This window comes from Tupaia chinensis, unplaced genomic scaffold, assembly GCF_000334495.1.
Source record: "Tupaia chinensis unplaced genomic scaffold, TupChi_1.0 Scaffold000574_1, whole genome shotgun sequence".
Lineage (NCBI taxonomy): Eukaryota > Metazoa > Chordata > Mammalia > Scandentia > Tupaiidae > Tupaia > Tupaia belangeri.
Window position 1 is genome coordinate 1962727 of NW_006160088.1, and position 14224 is coordinate 1976950.

The 14224-nt window shown below is 43.7% G+C and overlaps 1 protein-coding gene across 1 annotated transcript in view; it reads left to right on the forward strand.

Moving 5' to 3' along the window:
- The first annotated feature begins 3356 nt into the window (after positions 1-3356).
- RBP2 (retinol binding protein 2) overlaps positions 3357-14224 on the forward strand; it is a 25178-nt gene continuing 14310 nt past the window's right edge. Inside the window, exon 1 of the mRNA XM_006158175.2 lies at positions 3357-3471. Within this exon, the coding sequence (XP_006158237.1) occupies positions 3399-3471 (73 nt within the window). The 5' untranslated portion in view covers positions 3357-3398. The remainder of the gene's footprint in view (positions 3472-14224) is intronic.

Consider the following 14224-nt stretch of genomic DNA (forward strand, 5'->3'; position numbering starts at 1 on the left):
ATTTTGGGAATGCACATACATGTACCCAGTGTGATTTCCAAGCCTCCAGGTTCAGGACTTGAACCATGGTTATTCATACGGGAGTTCAGCACCTGAACCACCATGCCACATGCTGGCCCCCAAAAGGCATGAATCTTAATTGTACAGTTTGAGTTTTGACAATTATCATATAGCCACCACTGTAATTGAACCATATAACCATTGCCCCTTCCTAAAGAAATTTCCCTTGTACCTTTTCCTTGCCTACCTTCACCTGCTCACCCCAAAAACTGATCTGTTTTCCATCACCATAGACTATGTTTGTTCTTTTCTAGAATTTTATATAAATGGAACAATAGAGTACATGGTCTTTTGTGTCAAGATTCTTTCCCTTAACATAATGTCTATGATACTCATCTATGTTGTTGTGTATATCAGGAAAATATTCCTTTTTATTGTTTAGTAATATTTCATTTGAATATACCATAATTTGTTTATTCACCAACATACTGATAAAAGTCTGGATTGTTTCCAGATTGGGGCTATTATATCTGAAACTAAAAATATCTTAGGCTTACATATACCGTCATTCTTTTATAACAGTTGTCTGGATTTAGAATGCCTGTTCAGAAGTATTTTCCTCATCATATAGGGTACTATTCAATTGTATTCAATCAGAGTTATTAGTAAGACTAATATTGATCTGATTGCTGGATTTTGTCTTTATATGTAATCTGTGTGGTTATTTTTACTTTCTCTGGGAGGTTTCAGAACTTTATTTTTATCTAAATCTCACCATGTTCTGAGTTGCATAAATTCTGGGCATTTTCCTTGGTTCTACATTCCACTTTACTAATTCTCTCTTCAGCCATATTTAATCAGTTATTTAACACACTTATTACTTTTTCAATTTTAGTGACTATATTTTTTTAATTTCTAGAACTCTTTAATTTTTAAAAATCTGTGTTTAAAAATAACTACTTAATTTCTTAATGCTTTTAAGTCTCTTTAAAATTATCTCACTAATTTTAAACATACTTGTTCTATTATGTGTATCTAAACCATTTATTACTTAAAGCTCTTGGAAATCTAATTTGCCTATACATTTCTGCTTTTACTGGCTTAGTTTTGTGCATGCATAATTTTGGAGTATGAGCTCATGTTTAGCATGGCTTTATCACTGAGAATTCTGGTTGGTCTGGTTTTGAAGGTGTGTCCCTCTAGACAGTTTTTATGTTTACTTCTTCTTGACAGACTGAAAGTATTACAAGCCCAAGATTCTTCTTATTTTAATAACTTGGTTAGCAGAAAGTATAAATTCAAACCCCAAATTAGGGAGAAGGCAAGGCAGGTTTTTGTTTAACCCATGTAGAACCCAGGCTAAAGAGACAAAATTTCTTATTGTGTCTTATTGCAGATTTTGACTAATTTACACTGACTGAGGGAATAACTCTTCAAATGTTCTGACTTTTTTGCAGGTATCTCCATTTCATCATTGTACCTTATACCAAGACCAATGCCACCTTCTTCAATGTCGATGAAATCTAAGTCCCTGGCTTATTGCAATTATGAATCCCTTTCTTATACCCAACATGCAGCAGGCCAACTTTTCTTTACATTATTACTGGGTACACCTATGGATATTCAGTTGGGTGCAGGGGTAGGGGGCTGTGTGAAGGCCATTAGATTTAAAACTGGCAGGGAATACCTGCTTCTCCAGCCCAGGAGGCTGACTGCTCACCTTATAACAGTTCTGACTAGACCTCAAAGGATGAATTCCTCAGGGCTCCCTATCTGTCTTCTTCTGATGCCTTCATTCATTTTCCATTTATGATAAAGTTATCCTTTACTTCCTCCTTCCCTTTATCCTACATTGGCCTTTTGACAAGAGTTGGGTCATTTTTCACTCTGTGTCTTCCTGACTCCAGTATATTTACTGAAAGATAAATGTGCTATTTTATAGCCTTCAAACCACACATAGAACCATTCACTTAGATTTTACAGCACAAGAATATTTATATTAGAGCTTTAAAATATCATCATCAAAATTGGTCTCACTTTGGGGACTCATGGTATATTCATCTCAGTCTGCATCTCCATTCTTCAGAGGGTAAGGGTTCCTCCTCAGGCCCCATCTCTCAGAATGAGGCATCAAAGATGGAAACCAACCCAATTTTCTGACCCACTGAAACAGTCAATTTGGAGAACAGACTTAAACCAAGGGTCTCTGTCCCAACAACCTCCACCTTAGCCCAAGTAACCCTCAGTTTGTTTCTGGAGTCCTGTTTATTTATTTGTAATTACTAGAGGGCACTCACACCTGAGAGAGAGTAACAAAGAGCAGGAGAGAGAGTGAGAGAAAGGACCTCCAATGGGATATGGTCATGTTTCAATTCTTTTTCCTTCATTTCTACTTCCTATCAGGATTTTGGGCATACACACATATTTGCCCAGTATGTTTTTCATATTCCAACTAGCAATGGAATTTGAACCAGAGCTGGCTATGTGGGGTCCAGCTTAACCACTGTGCTCAAGGGCTGGCCCTGTTCCTGGTTGTTGAAGCATAGTCTCACTGCCTCTTTGTCTCCCAGCTGACCTCTCTCTAGACTCCGCTTGCTTTTAGTTTATGTTCCCAGAACATATTTTTCTCACGTAACCTTGCTGCTTAGAAACTTACTAGGTACCTTCCTGGGAAGCAAGAGAGAGTCAGGCTCCCCGTCTTTCCAAGCTGACACAGCACACTGTTGAGGGAAAGTCTTTGGAGCCAGACAGATCTGGACTTGAATTCTGGCTCATCTACTTCCAAGTCATTATTAGACATTTAACCTTATGCCTTCCTCATCTATAAAATGGGGTAGTTAAACATAACTCACAAAGCTTTTGTAAGCTAAAACAAGATGAAGTATGGATGCTTCCTGACCCAAGGTAGAGTAGACTGCCCAAGGTATGAGCTCCATCATCCAAGCTTCACCAACCTGCCCAGAAGTACTGGGTGCATTGCTGACAGACTCCAGGATGGAGGTCGGGATGTTGGTGGCCTGTAGTGCACATAGGGTGGAGGCTGGGGTTTTGTTTTCCTCAAGTTATGGGTGGAGTGTTCTCTGGAAAATCAGGAACTCTATGGAAGCCCAGTCAGCCAAAAATGAGTTGCTCCAGAGCCCTACATATACGGCAGAAGTTACCAGGACACCTGTACCTGGCCATACCAGGACTTTGTGCCTAGATAGCCCATAGTTCTTTGACCTTTACAAAGGAAAGGAAAGTTCCTATGGGTTGTGCTTATGACCTTTGAACCTATTATCTTAAGAGCCATTAACCTGGTCCACCAAGCTATAAAAGCAGCTCATTCCAACACATTCTCCCTGCAGCCTGCTCCTTGACATCCGCCACACACCCACACTGAGCCAGACGTCGCTACCATGACAAGGGACCAGAATGGAACCTGGGAGATGGAGAGTAATGACAACTTTGAAGGCTACATGAAGGCCCTGGGTAAGTGGGAAGCTGAGATGGAGGGAGAAAAGGGACATGAGGACTCTGATCTGGCCGTCTAGATAGGGCCACTGTCAACAGACCTGTGTGCACATTCTCGTGCTTTACTGACAGCTGTGTAATAGCAGGCAAATCATACAAATTCTCCGAGGTTCAATTTTGGTGTCCGCGAATTGGAAGTCATGATAAACGCTGATTAGGAGGTAAGGTCTGCAATGTCCTTAGCACAGTGCCTGGCCCCCAGAAACCACCACGAATGGCACACATAAAGCCAAACTTGAGAGGATAATGCAAACTCTCCCCTGCCTTGTGATGGCCATCTGACAGCCAATTGGGCCCGATATTTTATAACAATGACTCCTGCATTGCTCTTTTCTCAGTCTTATAATGGGGAAGCTGAAGAGGAGTGGCTGACATCTCTCAGCTTAGAGAAAATTAGGCTCACGGAAGGCTGGAAGAGGGATTTGTCACATAATTCAAACAACCCACAGCTTATCTGACTTTTGAACTGGGCTCCAGGCCCCAGGCTACTGATCAGTGTGTGTCCTGAGTTAATTACAGGGTGGGTCTCTTGTAGAGCTAGTGAAAACATGCAGCCCGGTCCAGCCTGCAGGCGCTACATGAAATGAGAGAGTAGGTGCGCAGAGGGGAACCCACAGTTGCTGGGCAGCTCTCTGCGCCAGGCCCTGGGCAAGGAGCTTTGGCTGCCTGTCCTTTTCATCCCTGCAGCAGCCTTTTTATCACCTTTTCCAGCTTTAAAGTTCCCCATATATGGAGTTACCTCACCAGAACTTCCCACACACATAGCATGAGAAAAATGGCTGCAGGAGAGATCGGAAGCCCAATAATTTAGATATGATGGTGGGAGGTCTTTCCAAGAATGGGAATGTGAGTTTTTCTGTGCAATTAACTTGTAGCTTGAACATTTCCACCATGTCAATGAGAAAAGATAACTGTGACATGTTTTGCAATTTATGCAGCTGAGAGCGTTCTTTATGTACTTTAAATATGTTGCTGGCTGCCAGAATTTTACTTCAATATGCTGGGTCCAAGAAGGAAAAGACAAAAGTCCTCCTACCAGAGCCCCACCCTCAACCCTGCTTTTAGTACCATGAATAGCCAATAGAAATGGAGTTCTGATTCTTTTTTTTCTTTTCTTTTTTTTTTTTTTTTTGGAGAGGTTTTTGCTATAGGGCGCGGCGTGCGCTCGCCAGACAGACAGAGAGAGACACAGAGACAGAAAGCGAGAAATCACCCCCCAGAGTGGATGGTCACGCCGCAATCCCTTCTCCTCCATTCTCTTCTCGGGATCTTGGGCACACACGCACACGTGCCCGGCGTGAATTTTAAGCCATCGGGTCCGGGACACGAACCGTGGTTGACTACGTGGGAGTCCAGCGACATAGCCATTATGCTAACTGCTGGTTCCCCTGGAGTTCTGATTCTATACATAGGTAAAAGATTTGGCGTATAGCTCAGACCCATAATTCTGAACAAGGTTATATAAATGAGGAAACCAAACCAGAAAAGTCAACACAGCTGAAGCTAGAGCTCAGGACTTGCTCTGCGACCTCAAACCAATTTGTTTAACCTTTAAGAACCTCAGTTACCTCATCCACCAAATAAGGATAGTAACCCTGGCTTTGCCTCTCTCACAAATTTGGGACCCTCCAATGTGGGTCAACCTTATAGGCCATCACCTGTCATGGTTATGCCAGCATCCCACCAGTGGTTGTGGTTTGGAACAATTGAACTACTTTAACAGAGGATGTTCGGAAGTTTCAAGGTTTCAACAACATGCTGAACAAGCCATATTTGTGGAATTTAATCAGAAAGCAATTCTGTGTTTTCTGTCTAAATACTAAAAAGTCTTAAGGGGTTTTAAATATAAAATCTAGTCTCAGTTGAGTTTATAACTCTGCAGGGTGGTCCCCTAAAGCCCATCTCTCCAGGCTTAAGGGGGGAGGCAAGGATAGATGGTCTAACTAGCTAAACCAAAAATGTGAATGTGCTCAGTGCCTGGTTTATCTGGCTGTTGATAGCCCACAGAGTCCCAGGTACCAAGGAACTTGCCCCAGCTAAGTCCATTATGTGCTGTTTAGAAATGCCTCTGCCAGATTCACTTCCCTCCACTGAGATGCAACACCAGAACCCTCTACCTGCCTAAGGGGACATGAGTGGACCAGGGACTGACAGTAATTGAAGAGAGGTCTCACAAGATTCAGCCAGAAATGGATGAGGGAGGTAGGGCTGTGTCCTTGGAAAGCTCAGTTCCCTCCACACCAGACTGCAAGGCAGGGTTGCTTCCCAGCATTGGGAAGCCAGTAAAGCTTGTCTTCCTCTCCCTTTTGAGCACTAAGACCCCTGACATTTGGGGAGAGCATATAGGGAGATCTTAGCAAATCCTAGATGTGCAAGTACAACTGAGTATGATGCCACTGTCTGCCCAAGGACTGTCGCTTTCTTTGATGTTAACTCCCAGCACCAGGGAGTTGGCTGTATCTATGGATCTAGTTGTTGTTTCAGCAAGGAGGGGATACTCTGTTGAGATATGAGTCTAGGCAGCAAATTGACTTTGTCACTAGCTCAGTGACTTGCTCCGTGTGCTGGCCTCCCCACGTGACTCAGCTGCTAGCCTCAGCAAAGTGACACGTCACAGCAATCTTTGGGTTGTTTCAAAGTGTCAGTCATTAAGGGTCCGAACAGGGAATGCCAAAGGTCAGTGGTCCCTTCTACACGCAGCTGGTGTTTCTTAAGGCCCTAGATTCCTTGTTGACAGTGAGGAAATAAAATGGTAAACTCTTTTACCCTGAGGAATTTGTCACATTCCGAGGTCCTCTTTCAGGCTGAATCAGGGAATGAGGGACTGGAAGGGATGATCTTCATCTTAAAGGGGAGGCCAAAGAGGGCAGTTGTAAGAAGGGCCCAGTGAAAGAACACCAGGGGAGAGTCTACTAACTCTTCCCAGGTGGAGAATCATCCAGCTCTTCTACTAAAACTTTGGAAGTTGCCTGTAGAAGCCAGGGACTGTGCCATCCGGAGCAGAAGCAAACTCAATCTCCGTTGTAAAGGAGCTTAAAATGGTGTAGACAGTCAAGTGACTGTCATGTACAAATCTTGTCTGCCCTCTGTTAGTATGTGACAAGTCATCTCCATGCATAGTGGCTTGAAACAATGAGTCATTATTAGCTCTCACAGTTCTGGGAGTTGACTAGATTCATCTAGATGACTTGCCCAAAGGCTCTCATTCAGTTGTGATTAGACAGTGACTGGGGCTGAAGCCATCTTGAAGGTTTTCTCACTGATACCTCTGTCTGGCCATGGGTACTGTCTAGCAGCTGAGGCCTCAGCTGGGGCTATCAACATCTACATGTGGTCTCCCTATGTGGCCCGGATTTCATCAAAGCTTACTGGTTGTATCCAAAAAGAAAGGAGGTAGAAGTTTCATGGCTCCACCTCACAAATCATCATGTATCACTGCCACTGGATTCTACTGGTCAAAGTTACACGCCCACCTGAATACACAGGACAGCAATGTAGACCTGACCCATCAGGGAGAAGAAGGCCAAAGTCACACTGTAAGACTGCCATGTAGGTTGAGTGATGTTGTTGCATTCACTTAAAAATATATAATCTGCCACCGATGTGGCAGTGGGTCATTCTATGCCTTGGTTGCAAAAGGGATGGGGCAGTGGGTTATTCTATGTCCTGGTTGCAAAAGGGCTATGGTAACAACAGAACAATATCATCAAGAAGCCTGGGCAGGGTAGTGGAAGGAGTCAGAGTATAGAGGTCAGCCAGGGCCTCCAGAGTAATTCTGGGTGGAATTTTGGAGAAATGAGAGGAGTACTCCATGTAGAGGTGGAATCAGGCCTGGGAGATCAGGAGTAGTACTGCCGGAGGGTGACGTGCAAGGAGGGGGTGGAAGAAGAGAATCCGGAAGGTGATAGTGTGTTTCTTAGATGACATGCCACACAGGTGGGCTTTATCGTGCAAGGAGGGGGTCTAGGGAGGAGTTGTATGTCTCTCACTGACAGCCATGGGATGAATGGATGGGCAGAGACAATCAACAGACACCGTTGTTACATCAGCCTGGAAAAATGGTGCAAGCAGTACTGAGAGGAGGAGACAGGGAGATGTCCAGAGGGAGAAATAGACTAGATTTGGTGACCACATGGGACAGGCAGGGAGGAATCAGACTAGAAAATGAAAAACCATCATCTAACTTTGATTATCTTGGGATATGGGACATACATACACACACATGCCAGCGTGTTTCACAGGCCACCAGGTCTGGGACTGAAACCTGTGGAGTTGTCTGTGTGGAGCCTAGTGTCTTGTCCACCATGCCATATTCTTTAAGGAACATACAACTACATTATAGAGGATGAATCATAGGTGGGAAAGACTGGAAGCAGGGAGGGCTGATGGGAGACTACTCTGTTGTCTAGGCAAGACATGATGATGGCTTGGGATAGGGCAGTGCCCGTGGAGCTAGAGAAAAGAGGACGGACTTAGCATATATTTTGGAGATAAATCTGATGGGGGCTTGCCGATGAATATGAGGTGAGAGGAAATGAAGGAAACAAAGCTGGCTCTTGGGTTTAGGCCTAAATATCAGGCAACATGGTGATCCCATTGGCTGAAATGGGCAATGGGGACAAGCAAGTTTGGGTTGGGGTGCTAGGCAGAAGGGAACACATTAAGGATTCCATTTTCCATTCTTCGGTTTCAATTGCCCATCACGCGTCCCAGAGGAGTATTAAAACTGGCACATTGACGTAAGGTCTAGAGCTCAGGGTATTGTCAAGGATGAAGACAGAGGGAGTGCTTTCCATTTTATGGGGTGAAGAATATGAAGCCCAGAGCAAAAGAGGGACTTGCCTAGGGCCACATGTAGCTGGGAAATGGTAGAGCCCAGACAGGAGCCCGGTCTATCTGCTTCTGACACCCATGCTCTTTCTGCAGCTGTTCCAGATGACAGTACTAAGCATGGTGTTTGGGGAAGAGCAGCTTTATTCTGAGACAGACTTGTTGGCATGGGGGAATCCAAACTAGGCAGGCAACACACTTAGAAATATTAAAAGTGAGTCACTCTGAGAGTCCCTGGGTAAAACTGAATAAACAAATAGATGGAAACATACGTACATACATACATGTCTTATGTCCCAAGCTTGAATTCATTTCACAAAATGCAGATTCCTGCCAGGGCTCACAAGTCAATGAAGTTTCATATACCTTGCCAAAGTCTTTACTTGAACCATGTGGTTCCTGGTTGGACTTATAAACGGGAAAGTACTGAAGGGTAGAAAAACTCGGGTGTCAGTAATTAGGGTCTTTTTTTTTTTTTTTACCCCTGGTCCCCTTTCAGGTGTTGACAGGTCACCTCAACCCCCAGCCTAACGGTAAGCACTAGACTGTGGGTAGAGAGGCAAAGCAGTGCGCAGAGAGTGGGGTCTCCAGTCTGCCTCTGAGGTCCAACAAAGAGCAAGAGAAAGAGGCAGGCCGAGGACCAGTTTAATTCTTCTCTAAATGTGTCCCCTGGAGAAGGAAATGGGATGGAAAAAAGAAGATTGCTCTTCCACTCTGCTTCTCACACTAGCCTAGGAGTGCTGATGATTTGAAAATGAAGAAGTCCAGGTTCGAAGCCCATCGAAGCTGCACTTGAAATGGTTCTCAGATCTCATATGACGAATATGTGTGCTTCTCCACTCTTCCATTTACAAAGAGCACCTGCCCTTTAAGCTTGTGACTTTAGCTTTTTCGCGAGCACATTACAAAGCATTTTAATGTTGAGTAGCATACTCATATTTCAACTTTATGGCTTGCATTGTTCAAAATGCAGTTATGAAAAGTATGTTTTAATAAAGTCACTTCGGTGTTGTTCTTTTTTTCTGCCGCAGCAACTATGAGCCATATATATTATTCAGAAATAGCTTGCCTTTAGACCTTTCCTTCTGAGATAGAAATTCATTTCACCTGGTTATAAATCAGGCTCGGAGATACCTTTAGTCCAGAAAAGCAGATAAAACATACTTGATAACCCTGGTGTTAAAATACCATATCAGGAAAATAATTTTCTCTGCAAAGTTCAAAGAGGAAGTGTGTGTGCGTGTGTGTGTGTGCGTGTGTGTGTGCGTATGTGTGTGTGTGAGCGCGCATGCACGCTGCAGCTGCAGTTAAGCCCTTTTGATTAGAAACACCACACAATCTACCAACAGAACATTTGGCTCCCTTCCCTAGGGTGGAGCAGAGGTGACATGATTAACTGGCCTATGCAAACGCTAAAGGTGGCCAAGAGGCCAAACCATTTGTCACTCCAGAGTAGAAGCAATGCTTGGTACTATTTGCATAGAAGCCCTAATAAGATTCCTCCAGCACTGGTCAAAAGATTGACTAGGGCTGCCATTTCCAGGACAAACCAGTTTTCTCAGCAATAGGCATTTTTATCTGCGATCTGCTTTTCTAAGCAACCAGAGACAAGCAATCATTTTTATTAGAAGAGCCTTAGTTGTGAATGACAAATAGAATTTACCTGTAAAGAAACTGTCAGGAGCGCTGTCCTAGCTGGGTGACTGTAAACTCACCATTTCAGTTGGCCGGGCCTCACTTTCCACAAGACTAGAGTGAAAAAAGACTTGGTCTCTAAGGAACACATCCGTTCTAAGCTTTGCTGTGATATCCAATTTTTCCTTAGTAGTTTTTCCTAGAGCCTCCTCCTTTGTTTCTTCTGGTTAATAGATGACCTACGGTTTCCTTTTCCCACCTCTGAACTATGGTTCTAGTACACCTCAGACCTCACCGCAGAGGGCTAGAGCAGGAGCTACAGTTTTTCCTTTTTTTCTTTTCAAGACAAATTGTTTATTTATTTATTTTCACATTTTATTGATTCACAAAATACCCTTAACTAAAAATATGGACAAAGCTAGAATCTAGTTATAAGTGTGCTGTAATTTTCTTCTGAAACATTTTTTATAAAATTAATTTACAGTCATCCCCTGAGCATCGTCACAGCATACAAAATGTGATTTCCCATCCAGAATATACTGCATAGTGGCTTAATTATACATGTTATCGTCAATAATTTTCCATTTCTAGTTTCATATATATATATATACACACCCCTATATATCACCCTCTGCCATTTCCCACTGTCCTCTCACACTATCTCAGGTGTCCACAGTTGTTGTCCATTCCTTTTTTCCCCCGCATTTTATTGATTCACAAAATTTCTTAAATAGTCTAACTACCTTCAATAGCAAGTTCAGTTGGTACATACATATCTGTGAATACATGTCTGACTTTAGGCATGAAGCTCTGAGTAGAGTGAATATACTATAAGGTAGCACCTAGCTGATGCTATGTAGCTTACTATGGCCATAAAGTTTTTTCTACCCCTCAGCCAAACTGCTGAGTGAGGAGCTGAGCCATGCAATGCAATGCTGCATCAGACTGGATAACATGCAAGCATGGTAGGCCAAGAGAGAGTGGGTCACCTGCCATCTGATCACTTCTTCTGAGTCTAGTCCCCTTGAACTGTGTGCAGTGGCAGACAGCTGTGGAGTTGCTGAGATATGACCGTGAAATTTCACTCTTGACTCTGCATTGGTCTGGTCCCTATTTGACCCAAATAGATAAGACCCAAGGTAGAAACCATGTGTGCTGAATATTAACAAGCTCCTTGAATCTGCAGTCTCTTACCATTATTTTTTACCAAATCCTCACCATCATAATCCTATGAAGTGAGCATCCTCTTCATCATTTTACCATGAGAAACATGGCGTGCAGAAAGGGGACATGACTTCTCTACAGTCACATAGCTGGGGACTCAAGGACAGGCTTTCTACCCATCCACCCTTGTTCTTTTATACAGTGGTTCTAAACTTCAGCTTGAAAGACTTGTAAGAAGCAGCAGGATCAGACCCTAGAGCTTCTATTCAGTATGTCTGGGTTGGGCTCAAGAATTTGCATTTCTAACAGGTTCTAAGACTTTGAAAACCACTATTCTGGACCATGCTGCCTCTATCAACCAATCCACAGTATTTCTTGAGTACCTACTGTGTGCCTAGCTTGGAGCCTGGTTCTATGGGAGACAGAGAGCTGGGAAAGAACATTGTCCTTGTCCTCATAGAGTTGTGACTCGTAAGGATGGAAAGAATAATCAACTTCATGAAGAAGTCAGGGAAAAGCCCAGGTAGTGTCTCAGGAGAGTAAAGCCATGTGGCCTGGATAGCAGGTGAGGAAAGAGGCAAGAAAGAAGAGCAGCGCAGGTTGGAGCGGAGAAGGCAGGGCCAGGGCCAGGCCCAGGCCCAATGAGGTTTACAAAGTTGGGAACAAAGCAGTAGGAATCAGGGGAGCCAATGTCCCAGGGGTATCTGGGGAAATAAAAAGGACTCTGAGTAGACCAGCCTGTGAGACTGGAGGGCTGATAGTTATGATGGTACAACTACCATATGGGCCTTACAAAGAATAGCCAGCCACTGGGGAAAACTCTTTATAAACACCATCACCCTAAATCCTCACAAGCAGCTGACAATAATAGCTCCACTTATGGGATGAGGGAGGGGCGGCACATGTACACAAGGAACACTACCCTGCCTTAAGAAACAATGAGAGCCAGTCATTTGATACGAAATGAATGAACATAGAAAATTTAGGCAAAATAAGCCAGACTATGAAAGACAAGCACTGTAAATTCCCACTCAATAAATATATACCGAATGTGTGCACTCTATAACAGACAATGAGAGACCCAAAGATACAATGATAATGAAGACAAGTATGGCTATTAGTATAGAGGAGAGGAGTAGATAGTGGGGAGGGGTGAGAGGGGCTTTGGGAGGAAAATATTTGGTAGACTCAAGAACATAAAATTTTCCAATGGAAAAGATGCACATGCTAATATCCCTGATTTGATAGTAAAATAATTCATGTTTTTGAAAAACTGTACTGCGTGCTATGGAGATGTACAATGAGTAAATCTTAAAAATAAAGAAATAACTGACCAGGCTATTAAATAGTATTAATAATAACAATAATAGCTCCAGTTAAGGCTGCTGCCCTCTGCTGCTGCCAGACCTGAGCCCAGATGTCCAGCCATGGGACAGACACTACCTGACTTTTTTTTTTTTTTGAGTGGTTTTTCACTATAGGGCGCATGTGCTCGCCAGACAGACAGAGAGAGACAGAGAGACAGAAAGCAAGAAATCACCCCCCAGTGGGGGATGGTCACGCCACAATCCCTTCTCCTCCATTCTCCTCTCGGGATCTTGGGCACACACGCACACGCGCCCGGCGTGAGTTTTAAGCCACCAGGTCCGGGATGTGAACCACGGTCGACTACGTGGGAGTGCAGCGACATAGCCATTACGCTAACTGCTGGTTCCCACCACCTGTCTTTCTAGGCTGGGTCTCTAGGCTGGAAAATACGGTCTGGAGGATAATATGTTAGTCTGTTGCCAGCTCCTCTGCCTGCCACAAGCACGTGTTTACACTGGCCAGAATGTGGAGGGCATGTTTCAGGGACTTTAAGTAATTTTGAGGAAAGCCCATTTTTAAGTCAGAAATATTTGATTTCTTGGTCCTATCTAACCAAGCTAGCATTTGCCTTGAAGGGAAATCAAATCGGAGACATTTCCATGACCACAAGCCCAAGATGGCTGATAAACACCTCAGAATTTTGTCAGTTCTTTCTATATTATGTTTTATGGGATTCCCGGGCAGCTGAATGTCCCAGCACAGAGAGGTTCTGTGACCACGTAAGATCAAGAACGCCGGCGTCTCGTATCTCCCACTTAATGTTAAAAGGCATCTTCCCTCTATTAAAGCCTCCATCAAGTTCTTCAATGCAGAAATCAGATTCTCTTGGTTCTAATTTCTCATTTCCCAAACGTAATTGCTCACGAGCCCATTTTTTGACCACTAAATGGCTTGCGGCGCTGAACCCCATGGCAGACACAGTGGGAAACCTTGAGCTCTGGGAACGCCGCTGAGAAGCCCAGAGGTGTTCCTGTTACAAAGGACAACAGAGAGGGCAGCTATTTCACTCAGCCCGCCTCTCGTGGCCTGCAGGAGGCGTGTCTTGACCATGCTTGTGCCCAATTTCATTACGTCACGGAGCTGAAACTAAATGGGCTGTCAGAGAGAGTATAGGAATTAGAGTTTGATCACTCCAGCTCTGACTTCTTAGAGAGCCCTGGTCCTAGAAAACAACTGCTGTAAGGGAGGGGGGGGGAGTATGGAAGAGCCTGAAACATAAAGCACCTCAGTTCATCCAGTGGGACCCAATATTTCCTGGGGAAACAAAACAGGAGTCAGTAGTTACAGTAGCCTCCCCTTATCTGCGGTTTCTATTATGTGTGTTAATGGCAGCCCAGAAATGAGTACAGTGCAATAAGATATTGAGAGCGAGAGAGAGAGAGACCACATTCATACAACTCTTATTACAGCAGATTGTTATAATTGTTCTATTTTATTATTAGCTGTTGTTGCTAACCTCATATTGTGTCTGATTTATACATTAAACTTTATCATAGATAGGTACAGGAGAAAACATACTGTGTGTACACAGGGGTTGGTACTAAATGGGGTTTCAGGCATCTATTGAATATTGAAACATAACCTCTGTGGATGATTTCAGACCATCTTTTTTTTTTTTTTTTTTTAGAGGTTTTTCGCTATAGGGCGTGTGCGCTCGCCAGACAGACAGAGTGAGACATAGAGACAGAAAGCGAGAAATCACCCCCCAGGGGGG